We start from the raw sequence: 11,450 nt of genomic DNA on the forward strand, positions 1-11,450 counted from the left end.
GTAGTTCTGCAAGTGATTTATTTGTTATAAATACCACAGATATAATGTTACAGATTTTAAACCTTTAACATTAGATACAAATCATGGTCAGAAGGAATCTGTCTATATCACCTCCACTGGACACTCTTCACTTCGATCAGATTTATTTGTCTCTGCTGCCTCTTCCTTGTCCTCAGATGTGGTTTCGTTGTCACTAGAGCAGCTTATCTCGCCTTCAGTTTTGTCAAACCCCTCGCTCTTCTCCTCCGTCTTGGTGGTGAGTCTTGTTTCCTCCTCAGCTACGACAACAGTGTCTTCAGAGACGAGGCTGCTGCTGCAGGACAGCGTCTCTTCATCGTCCTGCTTCACACGCCCAATCTCAATTTCCTCTAAAACCCCACGTTCCTCTGTTTCTTCCAAGAGAATGTCCTCAGACCCCACCTCCTCAGACTCTAGCTCCTCAGACTCGACCTCCTCAGACTCTAGCTCCTCCGCCACATCTGGACAGCTGAAGCTATCACCAACGCTCTCTGGGTCCCACGGCTCGTTCACCTCCTCCTCTTCGCTCTCAGAGTCGGGGGCCGTGTGCTTCCTGATGCGATTGACCACATCCCAAAGAGTCTGTGGGTATGGGGCTTCCTGTTTGTGAGGAGGAGATGGAGAAACGTGAGGAGGAGAATGGTCCTCAGGAGGAGGAGAGCTGAGAGGCAGAACAGGGGGTGAGGTAGAGAGAGATGAGAACTGGTTGGATTCTTCACAAGAGTCCAGACTAAAAGGAGGAAAATCAGCTTCCATTGCAGCAGCTGAGTCAAAATTTGCAGGTGAAGAACCAACTGAGTCCATTTCCAAAAAAGGAGCAAAGTCTGTGTCTGTGYCAGGAGGAAGAGGAGAGTCTGAGGTCAACAAACAAGAGGAGTCAAAGGATTCGTGTTGGGAAATGTCTGTATTTATCTGAGTGTCTGTAGCGCTCTGTTGCCTCAGACCTGCAGTAAGACCTGGACTTGTTTGGAACTCCTGTTGAGCCTCACTGGTGTCCTTTCTGCAGAAATCAGTTTTCTCTTGAAAAGGATCAAACTGTTGGAATAAGTTGACATCTATCAGATCATTGCTTGTATATTCTTGACTTTCTTCAACCGTTTCGGGTGTTTGCACTTCAGCATCATCAGGACCCTTGTTGGTTTCTTGAAGAAACTGCTGCTTGATCCAGTTAGTCTCCTTCACACGACCAGCACCTTCAGTTTGGGAACGTTCAAGCTGTTGGAGGTCATTAGATTTGGATGCATGAACTGTTTCCCTCAAGCTGTTTTCTGGTTCTTTATCATTCTCTTCTGTTTGTTGCTCTTCAGAAGCAGCATCATGACATCTAGCTTGTTGCTGTGACTCCTCTTCTTTCACATCTGAGGCAGCGGACTCACCTTTAACCCGACTCTCTGGTAGATGAGGCGTTTCTTCCTCTTCCTCCTTGTGCTCGGCAACAGAAGCTTCATCCGCAGTTAGAACTATTTCTTCAAGAGGAGGAGGGATTGGGAGATGGTCTTCACAGGGAGGGGAATTCGAGGAAGAGTCTGGAAATTCAGGAAGAGGAGGAGGAGGAGATGACAGTTTAGGCCAAGATAAAGGCGATGTGTTGGAAAGAGAAGCTTCTTCTGATGTATTCCAAAACAATGAAGGTTCACAAGGAGAAGTGGAATTAATGAAGCCAGGAAGTTGTGTAGATTCATTGTTAACTTGATTTTGGTCCTCTTCACTTGTGGTGTCAGTTTCTGCTAAAGTATGGTCTGGATTGTTGTTTTTGAACAAATCTGCAAATTCCTCCTGAGATTCTGTAAAACCTTCACTAGCTTCATTTTCTGCTTGATTTCTGTCTTCACTGTCTTTGAAATACTCTGGTCCCTGGTCTTGGACAACCTCTCCCTCCTCTACGGTGTCCTCTGGAGTTAGTTCAGAAGGAGACGGTTCAGTCTCCTCGTTCTGCTCTTTAACATGCGACTCAAAGACCGAACCTTCATCGGCTCGCTCTTCGATGACGCTGTCCTGTATCGGGATCCCGAGGATTCTTTTTGCACGCTTCCCCAAATCTTCTGGCTGCACTCTGGAGAAAGAAGCATCTGTTTCATGACTTGTGTTTTCCTGTGAATGGGTTACATCTTTATTTTGATCTTCTGGTGTATTTTGATCTAAGTGTTCATTTAATTGACGGGGAACAAATGTTGGTTCGTTGGTTTCGGTGTCCGTGGAGGTGAATGAATACTGAACGCGCTCTTTCCTGGGCGATGGAATCATTTCCACTTTGACGACAAYGCAGCTTGTGTCTATGACCATCAGACCTTTTCTGTCCTCAGTGCCTGTTTTACTTGTTTCTTCGATCGTTGGATTATTACGTACATTACCAGCTCTGTGAAAGTTTAGAACGTTATCCGATTCTTCATCCAGATTCTTCTGAGGAGGTGAGGTTGTGAAACTAGGCTTCCTCCATAAAGGATATTTGACTGCAGGCTGCACCGACTGACTCTCTTGTCTATAAAACGTAGTGTCGTTATCTGCAGCAACACTTTCCAAGGAAACAACATTCGCCTCTGATTTGTTGGTTGGCTCATCTTCAAGCGACTTCTTTCCTGTTTGTGTGGCTGTAAGACATCTAACGTCAGGCCTCAGCTGTGCTGTGGATGTCGATGCATTGAAGTCTACTTCATCTGCAAGCTGGTTGAACTCACATCCGCTCTTTAGGTCGGTGGAAACCTCTTCCTGGTCTGTTCTCTGAATGTTGGTTTGGGAGGTGCAGACCGGTAAAGACGACATTTCAGAGGCGTTGGCTATTCGAGACACGAGGCAGAAAATGGTCATGCCGCCTGCCTTTTTGTTCAGCCTGAATTTCCTTCCTTCAATGACCTTTGAGTTTGAACTCTGAAATGATTGTTGATGATGTAGAGCCAGCGTGTCTTGGTTTTCTATGTATGATTTCTGTGTTTTTATGGGACTGGCTGCTTGTAAAGCATCTCCTTTCTGATTTGTGAGTTCTGGGCAGGCTTTACTTCCATCTGACTTTCTGAATTCCTCTTTCTCCGTTTGCTGATCATCCAGCTCTGCTGAGACATCCTGCTTTCTGGACCAGTAGGTTTGTTTCTTACCAAACTGCTCTGTGCTGGTGTTACAGAAAGATTTTACTGGTGAAGTTTGATGTGGGTTCTTATAGGAAGGAGGAGCAACATATCCAGGAGGTTGGCTAAAGGCTCTTCTTTGGTWGGTGGTGTTTTCCTTTGTGAAGCTTGTATTATAGGCTGGAGCTTGCAGTCTTGGTCCTCTGTCCCACAGTCCGGATATTCTATTTGGATTTATTTGAACATGTTGCGTTTGAGGGTCTACCAGCCCCTGAGAGCTTTCCTCTACCCGCCGCCTCCTTGGCAGGGAGTGACTGTACCGAGCTGCCCAGGCCTCCAGCTCTCGATAGTTGCTGACGTTWCTTCTGGCAGATGCATCTCGCTCGTAACTGAGAGGATTACTGGACTCCCATCTCCTCTGCTGCCACGCCTCCCTCAGAAACCCTCTCTCGTGGTCCCTCGCAGCTCTCTGAGACGTCATCCACTCCCTGTCGCTGGCTTCATGGTGCCGATATGCCCCTTGATCCTGGTGACGTCGAGTGTCCAGAATAACAGGGAAGTGATAGGAAGAAGTGGAGGAGTTCGTCCAGTCGGGGTACTCATTTAGAGCAGGTCTTGATCCGTGAAGAGTCCAGTCATCGGACTGTCTTTGCTGTTCCTGCTCCTCTCCAAAGTTCAACGGATAGTGAGATAACTGGTGTCGGTCGTGATAGCTGTGGGTAAAACAGGGAAAACATCAGTGAATTCAGATATATCAGTGCAAACTAGTTTACAGTTTGTGTGAAAAATGTACATTACATAAATTGTGAGGAAATCATTTAGGCTCTATATCAGTGTGTCCAAAGTCTGTCCTCAAGGGGCGGTGTCCTGCATGTTTTAGGTGCTTCCCTGGTTCACAGCTGATCCTAAGGAGTAGGCCTCCTCAGTATGCAATCAAGGTCTACAGAGGTCCACTAATTAAGCACAATTTAGGTTCAGCTGTGTTGATCCAGGGCATCACCTAAAACATGCAGGACACTGGCCCTTGAGGATCGACTTTGGACACCACTGCATATTGTAGTGAAAATATTACAAATACAACAAATCAAATGATGAAACAGATCATTTTATTAACTTCAGGGAAAGAAATATAAAATGTGAGATGATGCTATATCTTTATGTTTAGTATTTGCAAACAACAGACTGCTCTGTGTCATTGTTTAAGGACTGAGGTTCACAGCTGCTCAATCCTTCAAGGTTTTTTTTTCTTTATTTTTTTGTGACAATATGCATTTAATATGAAAAGCTCAAAAATGTTTTGACAGGTCTGGATTACAGGTGGGACTATTTCACCTTTATTTAATTTTTAAGCACTGCTGTTAAATACATATGTATGTATTTCTGCTTGTCTTGAAGAAAAAAGTAAAGACATTTTGTTAGTTGGTTTGGACTAAAATCTTGCTCCATGTACATTTATATTCAGTTAGCACTAATTATGCTGACACAGATGTAGAAGCGTTGATGAGGACGTGGATCTTTTGAAGTTTGCAGAAATTTCAACCTGAAAAGTTTGTTTTTTATCCTGGAGAACATAACATTTATAATGTTCATATGAAATATAAACTTCAAAATGGATAGGTTTTCATCTCAGCTTTGATTTGAGTAAAATCAGAACTGAATTGATTTATTTATGTATTCATTTATTTTTACATTTTATAATTTTGTCTGATTATTTTGATCATTGTATTCAGATATCTAAACTTTTAATAGCTTTACATCATAAACTGAATCTCTAGTTCCCCAGTGTTCAGCATTCACAAACCTTTACTTCATTAATGGTTTATTGCCAACAAACATTTCAATGATTGATCTGTTTCAAGAACATTTAGTTATTTTAGGCATTGAATTAATTCTTGAACACATTCAGCACATCTAAGTCTTCAAATAGTTGTTCCTATTTGCCAAGATTTACCAGAGTAAATCCTGTTTAAATCAGATTTTAACATTCAGATTAAAGTAGATGCAACTGTTAAAAAGTATTCCAGCAGGTAATCAACTCTACACGTCTAAATCAAATTAAATAAATAAATAGCAGCTAGCGCTTTTATCAAAAGTCTCTACTCACTTGTGTGCACAGTTTCTACCAGGAACTGTACCAAATCTGGAGTAACCGTGTGACTGTCTCTGATTTTCAGACCAAAACTCCATCATGTAGCTCCGTACAGATCTGAAGCAAAATAAAATATTTTTTAAGTTTAAAATATAAAATATTCAAACTGTTTCATTCTTTATAATTATTTTTGATCACAAGAATAAATTAGGAAGCAGTGTAAATATTTATAATTACATAAATACCTTCAGCTGCTGCTCTCAAACTCGTGCCCTGGCCGCCCATGAGGTAACGTCTGATGAAGTCTAAACAGGACAAAGTGTTTTAAAAGGATGTTGCTTTTCAGTCCCCCCTCCCACTTTAACACACACTCACTCAACCCTCCTATCTAAAGACAAACCTACTTTCAGGCAGCCACCATACTCTGTTAAAAAACACAACTGCAGGACTTTTATGCAGTGCTGCCTTTTTATTTAAAATACTTCAWATTCAGTTTTTGAATCCACACAAGAGGAAACAAATTAGGAATCTGAATTTTCAAAAAAAAAAAAGGTGTACAAATAACACAAATTTAAGATCTGTTTAGCTGAAACAAAAAAGTTATTGAAAATAATTTCTATATTAGTGTTTATCAAACATTAAAAATTTGTTTTGGGCAATAAGATTCATGTACATATAGGCATTTCACTGACTTTGGTGTTATTTATTTAGTCCAATAGGAGCACCACTGAACCATTTTCACTGAAGTCATAAATGGTTCTTTTTAAATAAATTATCCACATTTAACAGTTTTTATCAGTTTGACTGGAAACCAAGCAAAACACACGTCAGTCCAGTGATCTGCATGTTTAGTGGCAGTCGTGTGGGAGGCAGTGGGCAGACAGAGCACAGAGATACAGATCTGTTGTTTTTGTCGGCTGAACTGTAGCAGAGGGAGTGACGGGCAGCAGCCAGGTCGTCTCCCTTTTCTTTAAAACTCTCCAGCGTAACAAACAGGCTTTCCTATCCTGAACAGAAAACCTGCACATCAGCAGAGTGCCGCAGGGAGGGGATGAACAACAGAATAGACGGGGATGAGATGAATTTGGAGTTTTATACGGAGCAATAAAAACGTGTTGTTGTGAATATCACTGAGCTGCTTGCCAACGATGGATTGTCAAAAAAAAGGGCGATGTTTGTAAAGTTCAATAAATGAAGAAAAGAATATCTGCATAAGACTGTAAATAAACAGGATTTTAAATGAATCCATAGGTGCACACATACATCCCATCTGCTTAAACACACTAAGGTATTAAATACAACAGTCAAATGTATATTAGAAATATAACTAGTTTCATTTCATATATTCATTTMTAAAATAATTTGTAAAAACTTCATAAGCTCCAAGGGGTGATTAAAATATCAATATAACTAGAAAAATATATTTCTTGTGTCTGACAGACACGTTTTCTGAAAGGCTTTCACTATTTTTTTTCTTAAAGGCCACACAAGAAACCAGATGTAACTGGTTTCTGCCCAGTCCGGTCTCCGGCTCCTCCTGCTGTCACTTCAGAGACGCTCTGTAGATGTTGTTGTTCTGTTTGTCGTCACGGTGCACGAGCTCCACGTTGAATCTGCTCGGTAAGATCTCCTCGAAGAAACTCGGGGTCCGGTGCTCTTTGCGCATTTTAGATGAGAGATACGCCGTAGCTCCGTTTTTGCACAGATGCGCCAGCGTCTCCGACAGCAGTGGGTACGTCTCCGGGAGGTAGACTACATCTGCACAAAGCACCAGGTCCCAGTCGGAGGTGAAGTTTAGGTGGTCCTGACCCCACGACAGAGGGAGGACTGTGGGAGGGACTGAAGGCCAACCTTYAGAGGGCGTGTTGGCCGAGACGTTGTCCTGGATCTGTGGAAGGGCCATGGGGAGGTCAGTGAGGGTCACCTCTGCACCTGAAACAGATTATATGATGCAGAGGAAACACTCTCAGCGGACTTATTGATGCATTCTAAGTTATGACTCTGAAATAACACAAAGTATGCAGAAGTAGTGTGTGGGGCGGCTGACCATGCCCACATGTTGTGGTGTCCTTGAGCAAAACYACCAACCRCTCCCCAGGCTCTTAAAYAGCTGTCCGCTGCTTCACTTGGGTGATTCTCATATGTGATGGGACAAATTTCGTTTTTTGATGACAAATAATTACATTTTAAAACAAACAAACAAAAAAACAGAACAGTGAATGCTGAATTGGCACCCATAGAATTAGTGCAGAATAAAAACTAAAATAAAATAGACTTTTTGGGRGACTTGAATGAAAATCTACACCAACATCAGTGCAGAACTGTATTCTTGTCTGATGGTGGTAGCCATGCTATATAATAAGGTTTATTTAATCAAATTCTAAATGATGAATATTGAGCAGAGAAAACGTGTATCCTTGTTCAGCCAGCAGGGGGCAGCACATGACTGAAAGATGTTTTTTAGTGCGGTTACCGTGAGCCMGAAGAAACAAGACAACGTGGAGAAGCTGGAAGGCATGCAGTTGATAATGATGTTAAAAGATAAACATACCCAGGCGAGCAGCTAAAATCCCGACCACACCGGTGCCTGCTCCCAGCTCAATGACGCGCTGTCCTCTCAGCTCCACCGACTCTTCCTCCAGGTACCGACACAAGTGCAGCGCCTGTGTGTGTGCGTGTTTACACACGTGTCACTACACCACGTTCTCTACAAAGTCTACTGAAAACAACAGGAAAGGAAATGTTCAGCACTACTCTTACAGCTTCCCAGACCGGAGCGGCCACGCCGAGGTTGGCACCGAACACTTGTTTTATCCGCACTTCTTCCCCCATCATGTCAAACACCGAGTCCAGACAAAATGTCTCTGCGAACAGGCAGTCATCGACGGGGAACGGGTCCTCTTCGTCTCCAACACAAGTCATGACCAAAAGCTGAATGAAAACAGATTTATATTTTACACACGAGGCGGGGGAAAAAAACACAACTGCCCCTTTAAACATTAGACGAGCGTTTTACTTCCGGTTTCAGAAAGTAAACATTACGCCCATCTACTTCCGTTTCCAGGTCAAATACGTAGCGTTTTGACTTTAATTTTACAAATAAAATGTTGGTGTTTAATAGTACGATCATACTAAGAATTACTACAAATCACTGCCGCACCTATTAGATAAAAAATGCTCTGTCTCAAAAAATGTTAGTGTGATATGTGTGGCTTTTATTTTGAAATGAGACAGTTCATTACTGACTTTTTTGTATTAACTTTTATCTATTGCTTTAAGATTTTTTTCTGTTTGAAAATGTATTCTTCAGAGTAATATGCCCCCAATGATATAATAAATATATTTTGTAATAATCAATAAGTAAATTTTATTTTGAATTCATTGGACACCAAATAATTGTGTATTTTTTTTTGATACATTATTATGATGGAGCCGTGTAAAATCCAAAAAGCACAATCATATTTGAGGTTTATTAAAAACAAAGTTTCCCCAACAACTGCTTTACTTTGAAAACCAAAATAAATGTATAGTACCAGTATGATATACCATTTTTTTCTCCACACACACAAAACTGCACATAGATGGCAAAGATGATTTAACAGGTATATAAAGTGAGAAGTACACTTACTCATCATTTTAGCCTTTCAGTCTTAAAAAAAAAAAGGTACAGATTTGTGATATACAAATTAGACGCAAAACTGAAATGGAAAAAAATAGCATTTGTTGGACATCACAGTTTTCAGTTCAGTGGAGTGACTGATATTACATTCTCCACTCAATATACAGTAGACCTACTAGAAACAAAAATCTCTGGATTATCTGATGTTATCAGAAAAATAAATATATCTTTTAAATTATGAAGATGGACAGTAGCATTACATTTTTAACACAACGGACCTTCTGTCAGGCCTTGATATGTGCAAACTGCAAGTTTTTTTTTAAAAGGCAGCACTTGATGTGAGGACCGTGGAAAGGAACAGTAGTGTTTTCAAATTGGGTGGCACGGTGCAGCTGTGGCTTAGAGCTGTGGCCTCTCAGCATGAAAGCCGAAGCTTCACTTCACAGCCTCGGGAGCTGGTTTCCCCCCTCAAACCAAAAACATGCGTTAGATTAATTTGTAACTTTACATTGTATCTCTATATGTCCCTGTGACAGATTTGCATCTTGTCCAGGTGTCCCCCCACCTCTCACACAGTGACGAATGGACCAGCTGCCTTGCAACCCGAAAAGGAGAAGTGTGGAAAAAAAAGCATGTATTAAAATAACCTCATACAAACCATAGAGTTAAAACAGAATTTAAAATCATAACATGTTACAAGAACCCTCATTATATATAGATGCCCTATATATACTGCTCATAATGTAAAATTTTAAAATAAAACAAGTGGTCATTAAACCAAAAGGAATAATTTTGGTCCTAAGCAGCTATTCTAATTTTACTTGGTGCATTCCTAATATAAATATATTTTTTACATTTTTCCACAATTTAATACTGATGTGAAGAAAATGTTTAAATCGTGATAAATTTGCAGTAAAACTGAACCTCCTGCATATGTTTTCATTTTGTCCACTGGTTCTTTTCTCCCACAGAATCTGAATGTCTCTAAAGTTTTGGACAGAAACGACTCATCTTCATACAGTTATGCTTTAAGTTGAAGTGGAGAAAGCTCAGTTTTAACAGTGACAGTCGAACAACAAAGGACTTCTTTTATTTTTAAGACACAGATATGTCAACGTGGACGAGTCTTGGTGGATTCTGTCACAACCTCAATGGTCTCTTGCYTTAACAAAAAAAGCCACAGCGTAGCCAGAAATCTGTTGTTTGTTTCTTCCATTAAAACATCCCCACATGGCTCAAAGTGCAACCTGCAAACACGTAGAATACTTCTTGATGTTTCTCGGTCGGTATGAAAGGTAAAAATGTTTGTTTGGAGCAAAACCGAGTCCCAAGTCCACGCAAAAACATGACAAAAAAAAAAAAAAAAACACCCAGACAGACAACACAAGTCGAAGGAAAAGATTATTTAAACTTTGTTCCAAAAAGAATAATAATTAGAACAATAATTATAACGAAAAGGATCAAAATGACCAGCATCTTCCTGTTTTTCTTCTGATATTGTTCCGCCTGCAAAGAGACAGAAAATGTGAGTGATTTAAACTTTCAAATAGTTTAAATCGTTTCAATTTACAGAAGTATAAAGGTTTAGAAAAAGCTTGCTTTCATTCAGACTAGAGCTCATCAGGTGGTCAGAATTCCACTATTTATTTTCAAGCGGAGGTTGTTTAAAGAGCTATCTACAACAGGTAAGATACTATCTCTTCATCTGTTCCCCACTTTTAAAGATCTGAACTATTGCTTTATTTAAGACAATTTTGTATGAGAATTCTAATCCTTCTAGTTTGTTATAATATGAACACCGTCTTCAGCATGCTGATTTTTATCTTTCTGGACTATTTCTGGTAGAATTTGAAAGGATCTCAGTGAAGCTTCWTCTAATATATCCACCCTGTGTCGGTGTCTCACTTGTGTTTAGAGTCCGCTGCTTGGGAGTTTAGTTTCTACTCCAATCTCTGTCTGTGTTCTTGTGTTTCATCATTTACTCAACATGGTCAGCTGATCCGAAGCTTCCTTTACTGCTGCCGGAAAACTGAAACATCCCTGCTGTTGCTGCTTTCCTTCAATAGTTTTCCACWAGAAGTTACAAATAATAACTAAACTAACTTCATTAGTGGACAAATAAATTCATTTCTTTCTGTTTGGGGGGGAAAACATCAAGCATAGCTCATCTAACCTCAGATGCTGTTCAAAGATGGCAGAGCTCCCTCCTGTTAGTTATATTAACATGCAGTCATCATATCGTGTTTACCTTTTGTAACTGTTTCAACCCATCTTCTGTTTTAACACAAGCCTGCTCCACATTGAAGTCAATTCTGTCCAGAACAGTGCCCTTAAAGAAGAAAAAATAATGTCTGTCATTTATTACCACTTCTCAAATATGATTTTATTTGTCCTTAATATGTGAGCATTTACTTTATTCTTCCATTTTAGAAACAATTATTTACAAACATATGTCAAAAACTGCAAATATAATATAGTTTTGCAGGTTTTCTCTTGTTGTCATTTTGATTAATTTATTCAACTTCTGGGCTTTTGTTTTTTAATTAAAAGTAAGGAAAATAAATACATTTAAACTTAAAATAGAATTAAAAAATACAGTAAAATTGTTCTGATGCTGTCAAGATAAAATCTTATGCAGCAATTTCTAACAGGTTCTGGATGTAGT

At 40.1% G+C, this 11,450-nt stretch overlaps 3 protein-coding genes and 1 long non-coding RNA gene across 5 annotated transcripts in view; 1 reads left to right on the forward strand and 3 right to left on the reverse strand.

Moving 5' to 3' along the window:
• On the reverse strand, positions 1 to 5,547 carry si:ch211-159e12.5 (uncharacterized protein DDB_G0284459). The gene is made up of 3 exons (XM_014002015.1): positions 5,412 to 5,547; positions 5,182 to 5,283; positions 1 to 3,790 (listed from the first exon to the last, which is right to left on the reverse strand). The coding sequence occupies exons 2-3, from the start codon at positions 5,265 to 5,267 to the stop codon at positions 103 to 105; spliced, it is 3,774 nt and encodes a 1,257-aa protein (XP_013857469.1). The 5' UTR covers positions 5,268 to 5,283; positions 5,412 to 5,547; the 3' UTR covers positions 1 to 102.
• Positions 5,548 to 5,620: 73 nt separating this feature from the next.
• Positions 5,621 to 8,299, reverse strand: eef1akmt3 (EEF1A lysine methyltransferase 3). The gene is made up of 3 exons (XM_014002021.1): positions 7,927 to 8,299; positions 7,718 to 7,829; positions 5,621 to 7,098 (listed from the first exon to the last, which is right to left on the reverse strand). The coding sequence occupies exons 1-3, from the start codon at positions 8,164 to 8,166 to the stop codon at positions 6,710 to 6,712; spliced, it is 741 nt and encodes a 246-aa protein (XP_013857475.1). The 5' UTR covers positions 8,167 to 8,299; the 3' UTR covers positions 5,621 to 6,709.
• LOC106513280 (uncharacterized) lies at positions 7,719 to 10,152 on the forward strand. The gene is made up of 2 exons (XR_001309767.1): positions 7,719 to 7,808; positions 7,929 to 10,152. It is a non-coding gene; the product is annotated as an uncharacterized LOC106513280 (long non-coding RNA).
• The window catches only part of stx16 (syntaxin 16), a 5,755-nt gene continuing 4,143 nt past the window's right edge, over positions 9,839 to 11,450 (reverse strand). For both annotated transcript variants that reach the window (XM_014002019.1, XM_014002020.1), the window contains 2 exons: positions 11,034 to 11,114; positions 9,839 to 10,291 (listed from right to left, as the gene is read on the reverse strand). In XM_014002019.1, coding sequence (XP_013857473.1) covers positions 10,187 to 10,291; positions 11,034 to 11,114 — 186 coding nt within the window. In that variant the 3' untranslated portion in view covers positions 9,839 to 10,186. The remainder of the gene's footprint in view (positions 10,292 to 11,033; positions 11,115 to 11,450) is intronic.

The sequence above is a fragment of the Austrofundulus limnaeus genome, unplaced genomic scaffold, assembly GCF_001266775.1.
Source record: "Austrofundulus limnaeus strain Quisiro unplaced genomic scaffold, Austrofundulus_limnaeus-1.0 Scaffold11, whole genome shotgun sequence".
In the NCBI taxonomy this organism is placed as follows: domain Eukaryota; kingdom Metazoa; phylum Chordata; class Actinopteri; order Cyprinodontiformes; family Rivulidae; genus Austrofundulus; species Austrofundulus limnaeus.